This window comes from Schistocerca gregaria, chromosome 4 (assembly GCF_023897955.1).
Source record: "Schistocerca gregaria isolate iqSchGreg1 chromosome 4, iqSchGreg1.2, whole genome shotgun sequence".
NCBI lineage: Eukaryota > Metazoa > Arthropoda > Insecta > Orthoptera > Acrididae > Schistocerca > Schistocerca gregaria.
Genome location: NC_064923.1, coordinates 276,168,420 through 276,187,027, shown reverse-complemented (window position 1 = coordinate 276,187,027; position 18,608 = coordinate 276,168,420). Strand labels below are relative to the sequence as shown.

The window sequence follows — 18,608 nt, the reverse complement described above, 5'->3', positions numbered from 1 at the left end:
TTTCCTTCCAAATAGACAAAACTCAAATATATTAACATTTTCCCTTGTTATTAATAGCTTAGCATCACTGTATTGAAGAACTACCACTACATAGTTAACAATTAAACTTTCAGAGTACCTGTTTCTCGGCAGACATAATACCTAAATAGTATATTGAACAGTTTAACTACAAACGAGGCGGTCTTAAATTATAGTTTTTTTAAAATTTTACAGGTGTTTTACACTAATTGCTGTCATATGACAATAAACGGTTATGTATTTGATCAAAACTATGACACTGTTAATCTTTAACATTGCCAGTGGGAAGGTACGCGACCTGTTGATTTAAAACATCTGAGGATAAAAATTCCACTCCAAGATCACAAATTTTCTTTACTGATTACTTGTTTCGGCCTATTCGTGAGCCATCTTCAGATCAATCTAAAATGTAGTCCATTACACATAGTCGTATCTTCGAGATAAGTGGCCCAAAAATGAAAAATCATAGTTCGTTATGTAAACTGACGAACGTTAACCATGATTAGTGTTTACCGTTGGGAAACATGCCGTGACATTATAGTAAACACGTGCAGTGGTCAGCAAGGAAAACGAATGCTTTCAGGACAGTCGTGCTTAACCTATAAAGTAGTTCAGCGCGTCCTCGTGAAATTTTAAAATATAATCTTACGATAAGCCGACCGAAGCTCCCTCATTCCCAGGTAAAACAATATTTCACTTTGTTTAGCAACACTCAGATAAACAATATTATTCCTTCTCCAACATTCGAATTTATATGATTTCTTCAGAACCAGTTTTGTAACAAAGCAGTATCTTACATAGCAATGTAATGTTTTCTTAAGATTGATTTTCACCACAAAACTTACTACCATATCACAAATATTTCTCTATCTACTTTCACAATAAATATTATGAAACCTTGCAGAATCTTCTATCTTGGAACAGAAAATCCGTAATTTTTCTGTAAAATTATTCTCATGGCTAAAAGAGTAATTTATGAAGTAATAATATATGAAACGAAGCGAATTCCATCAAGATCATAAATCGAAAAATTAAGTTCTCACTTACTGCAAATTTAACTATCGTCTATTAATTCGTAATGAAAGCCCTTGTTGCATGTACTCTGATAGACTGCCATTGTTACAAGGTAGTACAATTGCAACCTATTTGATTATGCGTGTGATAGCTGGCAGTTTAGGATAATCATGACGGCTTTCAAAGTTTGTTGTTCCGTTTTTTCTGTTTGGGTTGTACAACGCCACATTAGCATCGCAGGCGATGACATGGAAACATGCCATCGCACTTGTATCATCTTCCTACTATAGGCGTGCCAGAATTGGCAGCAGCTTCTGGCAGGGGTTGGCAAAACTGACTGGTTAAAACGGATGCCGGTATTTTAAGCTGCATAACCGGTTTTTTTCGGTATTTGTTTGACCTCAGTTACAACATTTCTTTTTTTATTCTATAGTAATAACTGAATAAAAAAGTAGAAATATCGATTAGCCGTAGGAGCATCGCTGAAATGCTTCGTTTTTAAATAAACATCTTTAGAGAAGGACTAATTTTTATTCGTAAAAATTACATTGTTTTTAACCATTGTGTTATTATAGAAAATGGGGAAAGATATCAGTGCTATTTTAATAAAAATGCTGGCAGAACGAGCAACAAACACAAGGCATAAGTATTGGAGAAGCATTGTTGAGAAAATAATGTCCATGTTGCCGTGTGTCGTGGCCTTGAACGTGCAGTGTGCAAGACTAGGCCCAAGCTGGTCTCTATAGTAGTTTCTCTATGTCGTCGTCGGACATGCGTTGTTTCGCAAAACCCTAGTCTCGAAATTCATTTTGAAGCGACGTAACAATTAAGTACAATGATTTAAAAGATTAAACATTTGTCTGCTATTCCTGTGAAATAATAAAGGAGGGAGGTACTTATGGAAAGAGTATGGTAAATTAAAAACTTAACAACAATCTGCTGCCTGCGTCTACATAATATGCCTTTATCTACTTGCATCCCTTAAAACAGGACAAATTAACGGAAAAAACTGAGTTCTTCAGCCTCACTTTTCACCCTGTATCACTGACTATTCGTAATCAAATCAGTCAGAAGACTGATGAGTCAAAAAAAAGTAAAGTTCGTAATTCCCAAATAGTGGTATGATCCCCGATTACAAAATGATTTACTGCAGAGTTTAAAACAATTTGAATCAGTGGGAGAATACTGGTGATTTTTGATAGTGTTCAACATCTTATCATTTTTTGAGAAAATCAGCAAAGTTTGGACGAAGTAACTACTCTTTTATTCCCTTATTTAATTTAATATTGTGTTTCTAAATATATTGAAACTGAGAGAGTCAAAATACTACAAACCTTTTTGTTTGTATGTTCATTACCGAAAATAACAGGATTAAAAAACCAAAAATCGATTATTTAAAAAACCGGGTTTTGAGTAAGTTTGACAGTCAGGCTAAATGGCGTGGGAAAAATCCGAAATAACCGAAAACCAGTTGTTTAATCGATGAGCGTTATCCCCAGTTCGTAGGTATGTCTGATGGCAGCATTCGCTGACTCTCCAGCCTGAACTACCTACCGACACTGGTCCATTGTCACACGGATTACGAGGCGAGACGACTGATGTTTGCCACTAGGATTTTGCTACTCATATTGCTCACGCGAACTGCCGCACTTTCCTCCTACCTTCCCCCTCCACCCCTCCGACATGGAACAACTCGTGGCGTGACAACAGCAACGTTCATATTTGGGCTGTTGATAAAATATAGATGTAGCGATATTATTTCCAAAAATATCGATATATATCGTATTTGCCACAGGTATATCGACATATCGACATCGAAATAGCTGTATCGAGTGCCTATATTTTTGTTTTATTTTTTTTTCGAAATTCTCGACAAATATTTGAAGTTATTCTTTTGAAATTGTAGGAGAACGTAATTTTACCTTCACTGTGTGAAGCACTCGTACTGCTTCTTGAGCTTGCATCATGTCCAGTCTTTCTCTTCGACTGTGTGAAGCAAAGAAGTAGTTCGATTGCACTGTAGGGAGGCGGTATGAATGAAATGACAAGACATCCGATATGAAGAAACAGCACACTAGCTGTGTTAAAAAACAATCTTTACGCAACTAGTGTCATATTTCTTCACATCAGCAATCTTCTAAAACAGTTGCTAAAACTGATGAACAGGTGCTAAAACTGCTGAACAAAAATCTAAATGACAAGATCGGTCTTTGCGGTGGATGGAGACGTGTGAAGGGAAATGCTGACGAAAACGGCGGTCAGCGCTACCAACAGAAACTGCACCGCTTAACTTCACCACACAGTTCTGACACTGCAACTACTAGGCCACTGGCTTTTGCTGAAATTAAAAAAAAATAGGGAAATCGACATGAAGTCTTCCAGACAAATCCGATATGTGACGAAACCGAACGACGGATCCGTCGGACACCTTTTATTGTGCCACTTACCTGCTGTTACCATTGTTAGCAAAGTAGTTATCACCAGGTGTGAATGTGCATCGTTTTCCTTTCAGTACTTGCTTTAAGGGGGATATTTAGGCTGTTAGCTTGTTGATATACACAATATCTAATAATAAACCAATACTTAAATATACAAGTCTAAAGTTGGCAGTATATTTACAATGTACAGCCGATATTTCTTCTGGCCAGTACATCGATAATTTTTTCGACATATCGAGGGCCCATAATGTTATCCTTCTAAATATCGATATGTCCTATTCCCTATATTTTTGAAAATATAAACAGTCCTTGTTCAAAAGGAATCTCTGTTTTGCAGGACTTCCTTGGCATCCTGTCGAAGGTGTCGAGAGGCAGCGTGCAGGAGAAGCTGCAGTGGATCTTCGGCCTGTACGACCTCAACGGCGACGGGCTCATCACCAAGAACGAGATGCTGGACGTGGTCTCCTCCATCTACGAGATGCTGGGACGCGCCACCGACCCCGTCGTCGAGGAGAACTCCGCCAAGGAGCACGTCGAGAAGATATTCCACGTACGTAATCACAGTCGCCAGCTCGCTATTTTAATCCAGACGACCCAATGGTGTTATTGTTTCGTCATTCCTCGGCTGGATTGATGCGACCCGCAACGACTTCAACCCTTGTGGCAATCTCTTCATCTGAAAGGAGCACTTACACCCCACATCTCAATTATTTGATGGATGTATTCCAGTCTCTGCCTTCCTCTACAGTTTTTGTCCAGCACGGCTGTCTCTAGTACCGTAACAGTTTATTCCTCGATGCCTTAACGCATTTGCTAGCATCCTGTCTTCCAGTCACTTTTCCACATATTCCTTTCTCGCCGATTCTGTGAAGAACTGTGTGCCTGCTTAGCTGGGTGGTAACGTGCTTGCCTCTCATGCACTGCGCCCGGATTCGATTTCCGGGAGGGTTAGAGGTTTTCTCCGCTCGTAGACTGCGTGTTTTGTTGTTCTCATCATCATTTCATCCTCCTCATATGCCGCAAGTCGCACAATGTGGCGCCGAATGAAATAAGACTTGCACTTGGCGACCGAATCCTACTGGGACATCCCGGCTAACAATGCCATATGTTCATTTATTTACTTTTTTATGGAGAATGTCATACCTTATTACCCAATTTAATTTTCAGCGTCTCAAATGCCTGTATTCTCTTCGTCTCCGTTTTTACCATAATCTGTAAGTCACTTCTCTACAGTTCTCTTCACCAGACATACACTATGTGATTAAAAGTGTCCAGACACCTGGCTGAAAATTACTTACAGGTTCGTGGCGCCCTCCATTGGTAATGCTGGAATTCAGTATGGTGCTGGCCCACCCTTAGCCTTCATGACAGCCTTCACTCTTGCAGGCATACGTTGAGTCAGGTGCTAGAAGCTTTCTTGGGGGAATGGCAGCCCGTTCTTCACGGAGTGCTGAACTGAGGAGAGGTATCGATGTCAGTCGGTGGGGCCTGGCACGAAGTCGGCGTTCCAAAACATCCCAAAGGTGTTCTATAGGATTCAGGTCAGGACTCTGTACAGGCCAGTCCATTACAGGGATGTTGTTGTCGTGTAACCACTCCACCAAAGGCCGTGCACTATGAACAAGTGCTCGATCGTGCTGAAAGGTGAAATCGCTATCCCCGAATTGGTCTTCAACAGCGGGAAGCAAGAAGGTGCTTAAAACATTAGTGAAGGCCTGTGCTGTGACAGTGTCACGCAGGAACAACAAGGAGTGCAATCCCTCTCCATGATAAACACGACCACCGCATAACACTATCGCCTCCGAATTTTACTGTTGGCACTACACACGCTGGCAGATGTTCACCGGGCTTCCGCCATGTCCGCATCGTGCCATCGGATAGCCTCATTGTATACCGTGATTCTTCACTACACACAACGTTTTTTCCACCTTTCAGTCGTCCAATGTTTACATTCCTTACACCAAACGAGGCGTCGTTTGGTATTTACCGGCGTGATGTGTGTCTTATGAGCAGCCGCTCGACCATGAAATGCATGTTTTCTCACCTTCGGCCTGTACGCTTTTGTGCTGTACGTGTCCCTTCACGTTTCCACTTCACTACCACATCGGTAACAGTGGAACCAGGGATGTTTAGGAGTGTGGAAATCTAGCGTACAGACGTATGGCACAAGTGACACCCAATCACCTGACCACGTTGGAAGTCCGTGAATTCCGCAGAGCTCCCCATTCTGCTCTCTCACGATGTCTAATGGCTACTGAGGTCGCTTATATGGACTATATGTCAGTAGGAGGGAGCACAATGCACCTAATATGAAAAACGTATGTTTTTGGGGGTGTCCGGATACTTCTGATCAGATAGTGTACTCTCACACACTTCATTTTCAGTTTAAGACCATATATATATTTTCTAGTTTTTCGAGAAAAATTTATAGAAGTGATCAAAATCTGATAGAAGGAAAAAATCTGACCGCATTACCCATGCTCCGTCTACTATATTCGCACTCTGAAACACCGATGTGGACGTTCATTTTTATACCATTGCTCTCAAATATATACCCTTGAGCTACAAAATTTCCTCTGGTAGCCGTCTTCGCTAATGTACACCTGTGTTGTGGTACTCGACACGGAGGCGTCACGTTCAAGATCTGACGATGGAAGAAAGCGTTACCGCCAGTATTTGCCCAGTGGGATGAGAAGTGTGATGGCGTGAAATTTCTGATCACCAGACATCGCGTCAGCGGCGTCCTTGGTGCTCATTAGGAGGAGCTGGCTATGTACTCGTGACGAGTTTCACACTTACTCTTCTCTCACATCATATTACGCAAACATGGTACCACAGTATACACACAACTATCACAGTCACCTACACGCAACATATACCATTAGACGAATTTCGGAAACCGCGAGGAAAGGGGCCATTGTACGCGGATGTCGATTATTAGTTTTTCTTTCTTTTGTACTGAAGGCATTGTCTGCTGGTGTCTGAAAATTATGCTCTGGTGAAGTAAATTCAGATGATCCGTTTAAGATGCTGAACTTAACCACTTAGATTCTTTACATCAACATCTGCATCTACATCTGTATGCCACCTTATAATGGCTGGCGCAGGGTAACTTGTACCACTGTTATCATTTCCTTTCCTGTTGCACTCGCTAGCATAACGAGGGAATAAAGACTCTAAATGCTTCCGTATGAGCCCTAATTCCCTTTATCTTCGTGGTCCTAGTTCTAGGCGCTTCAGTCTGGCTCCGCGCGACCGCTACGGTCGTAGTTTCGAATCCTGCCCCGGGCGTGGATGTGTGTGATGACTTTAGGTTATTTAGGTTTAAGTAGTTCTAAGTTCTAGGGAACTGATGACCTCAGATGTTAAGTCCCGTAGTGCTCAGAGCCATTTGAACCATTTTTTTGAGAACCAATCTGCAGTCAGCTTCAGATGCCGGTCCTGTAATTTTTCTCAACTGAGTTCAGCGGAAATAAAGTCGTCTTCCCTCCAGGGATTCGCATCTGAGTTCCCGAAACATCCCCGTGATACTTTTGTGTTGTTCGAACCTACCAGTAACAAATCTAGCAGCCCGGATCTGGATTATATCGACATGTTCCTTTAACCCGACCAGGTGTGGATCCCAACCACTCGAGCAACTGATCACCAAACAGGTGAGACAAAATAATGGGAAACTTGGTAGCACAACCATTTAAACCTCCTGTGACGCCAAGAATGGCACTTATATAAAAAAAAATTAGAAACATACAATAAAACACCAAATACAATAATAAAACACAAGGGTCAGTCACAGACGGTGCACCAGGAATCGACCTCTGAGTAGGTCCGGCAAAAACAGTATCACGAGAGATGAGATAGGCAGCCAAGAGTTGCATTCACTTCACGAGATGGTATCTCAGACTAGTGGCAGTCTAACGAATGACTAATGTTAAACTTGCTGAGGCTACCTGACGCCCAATAAACCAAATGTAAAGATGTATAGAATGCCAAAACCGGAACCGGCGGTCTGGATTCTGTTTGCAGAATACTGTGCTTAGAACGCCTAGAACGAGAAAGGAATCACTAACACCATATTAGAAGAATCTCCAACCAACCTATAATCAAGAAAATTGTCAAAACTACATACCTCACGGGACAGCAACGACAAGACAAGGAAACGTACACTGCCGTTACATACAGTAACCCCCAGGGCAGGTAACTGGGCCGGTAGCGGCCACGAGGTAATAAAAATACCGCTGGTTGAACTTAACAAATAGTATCAAACTGAACGCAATAAATAGTAATTAGAAGTCCAGGAAAGCGAATCAGATCGGCGTTCCCCAAGCACTCCATTCTCTGCTTTCCGCGTCGAAAACACTACTAGCAGCAACACGAACCCAAGTCACTGGAGAATTGGAAGATCTGACAAAGATGGTGGTTTCTCTACTTGAATCCAAATGCACTCAACTTAAAGCCTGCAGGATCCGGTTTTGGACGAGGTCGTGCGCGCTCGTGACCACCGGCCTTCAATCTGGCAGTCCATGCGCGCCGCCAGCGGTCCCGGCACGTCCTGGCACTTCGCAGACCTGGCTCCTCCTAAGCCCCCAACCGAACTGCATACTGACTCGACCCGGAAGATAGGGCGACGATAAGCGCCGCTGCTGCCACTTGCGGACAGGCAACGCTTGATAAGCCAAGTGGCACCAGTCAGCATGCCAAGAAGACAAACAACCGCAACCATGTCAACTAAACGATACGGTCTGGCCTCCAACAGAGGACGGAAAACTACAAACAGCACCAACATCAGCTGCAGCACGGCTCAGGATTGTGTTTCCTGCTCACCTGCGTAACTTACACATTCCTACGTTTTGAGCTAGCTCCCATTCATCATACTAACTAGAAATTCTGAGTCATCTTGTATACTTCTAAAGCCACTCGACGTCGACACCTTCCCTTACATGGCAGAATAATCAGCAAACAACCGTTGTAATTCTTCCTTGGGGCAATCTTGACGATAGCTTTATCTCTGATGAACACTCGCAGTCGAGGACAGAGTACTGGATACTTAAGAAGTCTTCGAGCCACTCACGTATCTGGGAACCTATTTCGTATGTACATACCTTCGTTAACAGTCTGGAGTAGTGCACCGTGTGAAACGCTTTTTGGAAATTTAGAAATATGGAATCTGCATGTTGCCCTTCATCCATAGTTTGCAGGATATCCTGTGAGAAACGGTCAAGCTGAGTTACCCAAGAATGATAATTTCTAAAACCATGCTGATTGTGAACAAAAGCTTTCCCCTCTCAAGCAAATCCCTTATGTTTAAACTGAGAATATGTTCAAGGAATCAGAAGAAAACCAACGTTAAGGATATTGGCCTGTAGTTTTGCGGGTCCATTCTTTTAGCCTCCTTAAATATAGGAGCGACCTGCTCTTTTCTCCAGTCGCATGGAACTTTGCGCTGGGCGAGAGATTCATGATAAATACAAGCTAAGTGGCCAATGCGACTCGCTTGTTTTCAGGTCTTTCAGTTGTTCCGTTACGCTGGGGTTTCTATTATTATGTCCTCCACATTGCAGTCTGCGCGATGGTCAAACAACGATACGTTTTTACGATTCTGCCAGCCAACAGTGCCGCACAACTCTTCAAAATAAAAATAACTCTTTTCTAACAACCTTGTGGTATACCTGTAGTATACATGGGTGAAGTGACTCAGTAGCACGTGCGTAAACAATGAACAAAAATCACTTATGAAAACAGTCTAGAACCAAACCACATGCCAGAGTGTGATCTGTCAATCTTCATCTACCTCTCTATCTAGACATATACAGAGTCCCTCCGCCACTGTTTATGTAGATATTTTTGGTACAATCTCAGGAACTATTGTAGGGAGTCTGATACGGTTTTCAGTAGAAGATAGACTGATTCACAAGGAAGGTTTGTGTCTACACTGAGGCAATAAAAGTCATGGAATAGCGATATGCACACATACATACGGCGGCAGTATCGCTTATACGAGGTTGTGTGACTAGGGTCTCCCGTCGGCCCGTAGGGTAGACCGTTCGCCACATGTAAGTCCTTCGATCTGACGTCACTCCGGCGAATTGCGCGTCGATGGGGGATGAAATGATGATGATTAGGACAACACACCACCCAGTCCCTGACTGGAGAAAATCTCTGACCCAAGCGGGAATCAAACCCGGGCCCTTAGGACTGACATCCTGTCGCGCTGAGCACTCAGCTACCGGGGACGGACGCTTATACGAGGTATAAAAGGGGTGTTCTGGAATTAGGAGACTGAACGCGGAACGGTAGTTGGAGCTAGACACGTGGGACATTGCCTTTCAGAAATTGTTAGGGAACAATTGTCAAGAGTGTGCCGATAATATCAATTTTCAGGCATTATCTCTAACCGTGGACAACGGAATGGCCGACGGCCTTCACTTAACGACGAAGAGCAGCGGCGTTTGCATAGAGTTGTCAGACAAGCAACAGTGCGTGAAATAACCGCAGAAAGCAATTTGGGACGTACGACGAACGTCTCTGATCGGACAATGCCGCGAAATTTGGCATTAATGGGCTATAGCAGCAATCGACTGATGCTACCGCCGTTGCTAACAACACGACATCGTCTTCTGCGCCTCACATCGGCTCGTGGCTATATTGGTTGGACCCTAGACAACTGGAAAACCGTGGTCTGGTAAGGCGAGTCCCGATCTCAGTTGGTAAGAGCTGACGGTAGGATTTCAGTGTTGCGCAGCTCGCACGAAGCCATGTACCTAAGTTTTAAACAAGGTGCTATGCAAACTGGTGGTGGCTCCATAATGGTGTGGGCTGTTTATTCATGGAATGGACTGGGTCCTCCTGTCCAACTGAACAGATCATTGACTGAAAATTGTAATATGCGGCTGACTACTTGGAGACCATTTGCAGCCATTCATGGACATCATGCTCCCAAACAGCGATGGAATTTTTATGAATGACAATTGTTCGCAACTGTTTTGAGGAACGTTCTGGAGAATTTGAGTAAATGATGAGGCCACCCAAATTGCCGACGTGAGTCTCGTCGACCATTTATGGGACATAATCGAGAGGTCGTTTCGTACACAAAATACTGCACCGGTATAGACGCAGCATGGCTCAATATTTCTGCTGAGAACTTCCAACCACTTTTTGAGTCAATGCCACGTCTAACTGCTGCACTACGCTGGGCAAAAGGATACCAGACACGATTCTAGGAGATGCCCCCATGACATCTTGCCTCAATGTGTAATTTATAAAAATTTTATTCAAATTGGTTCGACTATAATGAAGTTGAATCCACCGCTGCTGTGTAAACTATTCCACAGCATTTTAGCAATGAGAAAACATTCACGCCTCGAGAGAAATTTCTTGGTGTGCACTTCTTAATTTGTCTGAGCTATTTGAAACTGATGATATGCATTTTAAACTAGTTACACCATTTGACAGTATAGATTGTTTATGGATCCAGTCGTTGGCCATCTTCATGCACCACAATGTTAAGCATGATCAGACTGCTCTAAACGAATTCATCGTCGAAATACTCTCCCGTCCCCAGTATATTAAACATTGGAGGTGTCTCAGCATATTGCAAAGATGACATCGTTTAAAGAAGGCTGATCATACTCCACGTTTTGGTACTCGAAAGGGGCCAAAGACCTAAACCGTGACTGTACAATAAAATATACAATAAATATATTCAGTTGGCGGTAGGCCGACTGGAGTGCCGGAGTGGTTCTAGGAGCTACAGTCTGGAACCGCGCGACCGCTACGGTCACAGGTTCGAATCCTGCCTCGGGCATGGCTGTGTGCGATGTCCTTAGGTTAGTTAGGTTTAAGTAATTCTAAGTTCTAGGGGACTGATGACCTCAGAAGTTGAGTCCCATAGTGCTCAGAGCCATTTGAACTTTTTTTTTAATTGTCGGTACTTTCATTAAACAGTATTATGTGACTGTGGCCCCAAAGTATGTAGATACTATTGTTGATATTCACTTACCTACTGTTGTTCTATGAATTACTCGTATAATCATAACTTCATACAGTGGCCTATAAACTAAAGAGCTGTTAGTATTTGTAAAAACTCGGCTATGTTTCTGTTTCACACTGTATTTATATGCTTCTTTTGCATACTGACTTAAATATGATATTCTACATTAAATTTTAATTTTTTTTTTCTTTTTCACTACCCACGCTTTACATTTCTAATAAGATAAAGGCTCCAAACAAATTACACATTAGTCCTTTGTACACACAAGGGTATCAGACATCATAACAGGCGTCGATTGCCAAAGTTGTTCGAGTTGCAGAATTTTGCATAGATATAAATGCAGATAGGTGTACAGTGAAATATAACAAGTGAAAAAATTCAACACACTGTTGAGTTCGATCAGTTCATAAATCAACCCAGTAAACGGAGTTCAGTGTCATCCTTTACTTTCTCTCTTGTGTAATGACACAGGGGTTTTTCCTATTGTGTAAGTACCCACCCGGAACGTGTACTTAAATCCTGCTATTGGCCACTTACATTTCTCCACAACATTTTTCAATCACCTTTCTGATGTATAATACTGGTTATCGCAGTGTTATGTTGAATCGTAAATCCTATTACTCTCTGCACAGTTCAACGATGACTGGTCCCAGGTATGAATCACAGAAGGGAAGAGCAAGAGCGTCGGAATACCCCCTACCTCCACAAAGAAACTTACACTAAAATAATTTACTTTTCTACATACATAAACTTAAAAAAAAATTTGCCAACTTTTGCAGAACATAATCTGTCTGTAAGATGAAGACCAAGCAGCGCTCGTGATGGGAAAAGAACGCTACAACTGCCTTAGACGCACCCCAAAAATCAATTTCCAGTATACAAAGACGCTGCATCGTGCAGTGGTTCCCGTAGTTTCTGTTTGTATGAGGTGTGAGTTTTTGCGTTAGTTACATTAGTTCTTAATTTCTATGTATCATTATCATCACTACATATTATAAATCGAAGTACCCCGCCGCAGTTTTCATCTACATCTACACACATACTTCGTAATCCACCATACGGTGCGTGGCGGAGGGTACCTCGAACCACAACTAGCATCTTCTCTCCCTGTTCCACTCCCAAACAGAACGAGGGAAAAATGATTGCCTATATGCCTCTGTACGAGCCCTAATCTCTCTTATCTTATCTTTGTGGTCTTTCCGCGAAATGTAAGTTGGCGGCAGTAAAATTTTACTGCAGTCAACCTCAAATGCTGGTTCTCTAAATTTCCTCAGTAGCAATTCACAAAAAGAACGCCTCCTTTTCTCCAGAGACTCCCACCTGGGTTCCTGAAGCATTTCCGTAACACTCGCGTGATGATCAAACCTACCAGTAACAAATCTAGCAGCCCGCCTCTGAATTGCTTCTATGTCCTCCCTCAATCCGACCAGATAGGGATCCCTAACGCTCGAGCAGAACTCAAGAATAGATCGTATTAGTATTTTATAAGCGGTCTCCTTTATAGATGAACCACATCTTCCCAAAATTCTGCCAATGAACCGAAGACGACTATCCGCCTTTCCCACAACTGCCATTACATGCTTGTCCCACTTCATATCGCTCTGCATTGTTACGCCCAAATATTTAATCGACGTGACTGTGTCAAGCGTTACACAGTCAAGCGCTACACTACTAACGGAGTATTCAAACATTACGGGATTCTTTTTCCTATTCATCTGCATTAATTTACATTTTCTATATTTAGAGTTAGGTGTCATTCTTTACAGCAATCACAAATACTGTCCAAGTCATCTTGTATCCTCCTACAGTCACTCAACGACTACACCTTCCCGTACACCACAGCATCATCAGCAAACAGCCGCACATTGCTATCCACCCTATCCAAAAGATCTTTTATGTAGACAGAAAACAACAGCGGACCTACCACGCTTCCCTGGGGCACTCCAGATGAAACCCTCACCTCCGATGAACACTCACCACCGAGGACAACGTACTGGGTTCTATTACTTAAGAAGTCTTCGAACCACTCACTTATTTGCACACCAATCCCACATGCTCCTACCTTAGTTAGGAGTGTGCAGTGGGGCAACGAGTCAAACGCTTTCCGGAAGTCAAGGAATATGGCATCCGTCTGATTCCCTTCATCCATGGTTCGCAAGATATCATGTGAAAAAAGGGCGAGTTGCGTTTCGCAGGAGCGATGCTTTCTAAAGCCGTGCTGATGCATGGACAGCAACTTCTCAGTCTCAAGGAAATTCTTTATATTCGAACTGAGAACATGTTTGAGAATCCTGCAACAAACCTATGTTAAGGATATAGGTCTGTAATTTTGAGGATCTGTCCTTCTACCCTTCTACCCTGCGCTTTTTTCCAGTCACTCGGGCCTTTACGTTGGGCAAAAGATTCGCGATAAATGCAAGCTAAGGAGTCAATGCAGTAAAGTACTGTCTGTAAAACCGAATTGGAATCCCATCAGGACCTGACGATTTATTTATTTTCAAACTATTCAGCTGCTGCGCAACCCCCGGGGATGTCTATCACTATGTCCTCCATAATGGAATCTGTACGAGGCTCAAACGGCGGTATGTTTGTACGATCCTCCTGCGTGAAAGGTTTCTCAAATGCTAAATGTAAAATTTCAGCTTTCGTTTTGTTGTCTTCCGTTGACAGGTCAGGCCAGTGAGTGACTGGATGAAAGCCTTCGACCCGCTTACCGATTTTACGTAAGAAAAGAATTTCCTTGGGTTTTCAGCAAAATCTTTTGCTAAGGTATGACGGTGGTAGTGGTTGTATGCTTCGCGCATCGCTCTTTTTACAGCAGCACGAATCTCTTCTAACTTTTGCCTGTCCTCATTCTCCCGATCTTTCTTGTACCGCGAGTGCAACTGCCTTTGCTTCCTGAGCATTCTCCGAATTGCGCTGTTAAACCACGGTGGATCTTTTCCGTCCGTAACCCACTTTTTCGGCACATACTTCTCCCACGCGTGATTTGCAGTGTGTTTAAAATTTGCCCATAATTCTTCCACGTCCATCGTACTGGAAGTAAATGAAGTCGATTCTTTTACGAATTGGCATGCTAACAACTGCTTATCTGCTCTTTCTAGTAAGAATACTCTCCTAGCCTTCTTAACCGACTTTTTAACTTTCGTAACCACAGTCGTAATGACAACATAATTATCACTAATCCCTGTCTCAACACTGACACCGTAGATGAGGTCTGGTCTGTTCGTGGCTATCAGATCTAAAATAGTTCCATTACGCGTTGGCTGTCGATTTAGCTGCTCAAGACAGTTTTCGGGTAATGTGTTCAAAAGTAATTCACTCGACGGCTTATCTCTACCACCTGTAATGAATCCATAGACATCCCAGTCTATACTAGGAAGGTTGAAGTCACCTCCGGTTAATATAGCATGATCCGAGTACTTCTGCGATACAGAGTGTAGACTCCCTTGTATGATTCTAGAACTGTCACGGTGGAACCTGGTGGCCAGTAATAACACCCAACGATTAACTTTATTTCTCGTAGCCCTGTTAAACGTGTCCAGATAACTTCACAATCACACTCTACTTCGACCTCAGTAGACACAATATTTTTGTCAAGTGCAATGAAGACACGACCTCCTACGCTGTCTGATCTGTCTTTCCGATACACGTTCCAAAACTCACTAAATACTTCAGAACTTCCTATCTCAGGGTTCAGCCAGGTCTCAGTTCCGAAAATTACATTCCTGGAAATGGAAAAAAGAACACATTGACACCGGTGTGTCAGACCCACCATACTTGCTCCGGACACTGCGAGAGGGCTGTACAAGCAATGATCACACGCACGGCACAGCGGACACACCAGGAACCGCGGTGTTGGCCGTCGAATGGCGCTAGCTGCGCAGCATTTGTGCACCGCCGCCGTCAGTGTCAGCCAGTTTGCCGTGGCATACGGAGCTCCATCGCAGTCTTTAACACTGGTAGCATGCCGCGACAGCGTGGACGTGAACCGTATGTGCAGTTGACCGACTTTGAGCGAGGGCGTATAGTGGGCATGCGGGAGGCCGGGTGGACGTACCGCCGAATTGCTCCACACGTGGGGCGTGATGTCTCCACAGTACATCGATGTTGTCGCCAGTGGTCGGCGGAAGGTGAACGTGCCCGTCGACCTGGGACCGGACCGCAGCGACGCACGGAAGCACTCCAAGACCGTAGGATCCTACGCAGTGCCGTAGGGGACCGCACCGCCACTTCCCAGCAAATTAGGGACACTGTTGCTCCTGGTGTATCGGCGAGGACCATTCGCAACCGTCTCCATGAAGCTGGGCTACGATCCCGCACACCGTTAGGCCGTCTTCCGCTCACGCCCCAACATCGTGCAGCCCGCCTCCAGTGGTGTCGCGACAGGCGTGAATGGAGGGACGAATGGAGACGTGTCGTCTTCAGCGATGAGAGTCGCTTCTGCCGTGGTGACAATGATGGTCGTATGCGTGTTTGGCGCCGTGCAGGTGAGCGCCACAATCAGGACTGCATACGACCGAGGCACACAGGGCCAACACCCGGCATCATGGTGTGGGGAGCGATCTCCTGCACTGGCCGTACACCTCTGGTGATCGTCGAGGCGACACTGAATAGTGCACGGTACATCCAAACCATCATCGAACCCATCGTTCTACCATTCCTAGACCGGCAAGGGAACTTGCTGTTCCAACAGGACAATGCACGTCCGCATGTATCCCGTGCCACCCAACGTGCTCTAGAAGGTGTAAGTCAACTACCCTGGCCAGCAAGATCTCCGGATTTGTCCCCCATTGAGCATGTTTGGGACTGGATGAAGCGTCGTCTCACGCGGTCTGCACGTCCAGCACGAACACTGGTCCAACCGAGGCGCCAGAAGGAAATGTCATGGCAAGCCGTTCCACAGGACTACATCCAGCATCTCTACGATCGTCTCCATGGGAGAATATCAGCCTGCATTGCTGCGAAATGTGGATATACACTGTACTAGTGCCGACATTGTGCATGCTCTGTTGCCTGTGTCTATGTGCCTGTGGTTCTGTCAGTGTGATCATGTGATGTATCTGACCCCAGGAATGTGTCAATAAAGTTTCCCCTTCCTGGGACAATGAATTCAGGGTGTTCTTATTTCAATTTCCAGGAGTGTATTTGCGCACCGCACGCTTCCTGGAGGGCAGTAAATTCAGTAACTTTATTCCGAACACTGAAAATTTACTGTTAATATCTTGATAGCTGAAGTGGCTTTCCACTGAGCGCCTCCTGATTTCCCTGCGTGCACGTCGACTGGTGAGTGTTCATCAGGACACCTGGCACTACTGCCTAGCCTAAAAAAATACCCATGTGCACGTCACAAGTACTCTGCTACCCGAGTAGCCGCTTCCTTTGTGTTGTGCACCCCGGAACTATCTAGGGGCGTCCTACAATTCCCCACCCAATAGCGCAAGTCTAGAAATGTGCAGCCAAGACCGTCACAGAGTCGACGAAGCCCCTGGTTGAGACCCTCCACTCGGCTCCAAACCAAAGGACCCCGATCCACTCTCGAAACAATGCTGCAAATAGAGAGCTCTGCTGGCACCCAGCGTGCGAGGCCAGCGGTCTTCACCAGATCCGCCAGCCGCCCGTACGAACTGAGGATTGCCTCAGAACCCAAGCGACAGGCATCATTGGTGCCGACGTGAGCAACTACTGGCAGACGACTGCACTCGATAGCCGCAGGCAAGGCCGCCTCCACCTCTTGGATGAGGCCCGCCCGCAGACAAACCGAGTGCACGTTGGAAGTCTTTCCTACCCTGTACGCTATTTCCCTAAGGGGCCCCATAACCCTCCTAACTTTGGAGCTGCCAATAACCAGCTAGCCTTTGCCCCCGTGTGCCCGCTCGGGCCCTGCTGAAGGAGCGGCCACCTGCCCACTGACAGGATGGACGGGCGAGGCTAGCCTCCAACTTTCTGTCTATATGTGAGGGCATATCTCGGAAACTTCTGTAGGAATTTTGATACGATTTTCCGTTATAGAGAGACTGATTTACGAAGATGTTTTGTGTGTAATTCATAAATATTTCGTGCACCCTGGCTTAATTATGATGATGTCTTGTCGTTTACGTAAGTCGTGTAACCTGAGAAGTTTCCTGGCATGTGCTGTTAAAACGTCTAAATTATACTGGAATCTGTAGTTGATCTTCAGTTACCTAGGCGGTGTGTAACAATTACGTTCTCAGACTAGTTGCACTTACAGAACTACAACGGGAAGGAAGGAAGCTAGTGGCACCTTAACTTTAATGTGTGCAATCCTCAACATTAGATTTTTACTCTTTCGCTTCGAATCTCCACCACAGACTCATCGCAGTTTCCTTGAGGTTACTTAAAACAGCGTCAAGGAGAGTGCTGTCCGCGTTTTCACCAGCAGAACAGCGCGCGGGCGCCCTCGCGGAGATGCACTGTACGGCTATTGGTCGGCGCGTCGTAGTTCTCTGATCCACTCACCCCCTCCACCTTCCCTTCTGACGCTGCCAATGGATTCCGACGCCCGTAATAGGGGATTCTGCCGTGGGGCCGGCATTCCAATCGGCAGCGCTTCGCTATGCGGGTCGAAGGCTCGGCCGGAATCGCAAAATATTCCCCCCCCCCCTCTTCCATTGTGCGCGCCGCTGCCGCATTCGCTGTGTCCACCCCTCCCCCCTCCTCTCTCAGCCCCCCACCCTACTCATCGCACCTGCTGCAGAGTGACACGGCAACCCGTGAAATACCACCCTACGCACCAATGGCACTCGCCGTGCGCGGGGTGGGCGGGATTGGGGGGGGGGGGGGGGGTTGGGGAAGGAAATGCAGCAAGTGGAAATGAAATCCATCTGGTGACGCGACGAGCCGTGCCACAACGTTTTTAGGACGCCATTATTGTTTTTGTTTTTCATAAAAAAAAGAAGGCAGCTCCCTCCGGCTCTGAAATTCACGGTCCTTTCGATTTCTTTTTTTCTTTACTTGCTTGCCCGGGGAACTGCCAGGCTTATTTTTTTTTTTTTGTTTTTTCTGTTTCCCGACTAAGCGAAAAACTCTTTATGTTCAGCTCTGGCGGTTCTGAAAAGGCGCTTCCGCTTTCTTCCATCTCACTTCTTCGCGAAATGAGGAATCGATGTTCAGAATTCATATGTAACGTA

The 18,608-nt window shown here is 44.8% G+C and overlaps 1 protein-coding gene across 1 annotated transcript in view; it reads left to right on the top strand.

The window, feature by feature from the left end:
• Positions 1–18,608, top strand: part of LOC126267195 (Kv channel-interacting protein 4-like) — an 816,550-nt gene that overhangs the window by 703,748 nt on the left and 94,194 nt on the right. Inside the window, exon 5 of the mRNA XM_049972164.1 lies at positions 3,808–4,020. Within this exon, the coding sequence (XP_049828121.1) occupies positions 3,808–4,020 (213 nt within the window). The remainder of the gene's footprint in view (positions 1–3,807; positions 4,021–18,608) is intronic.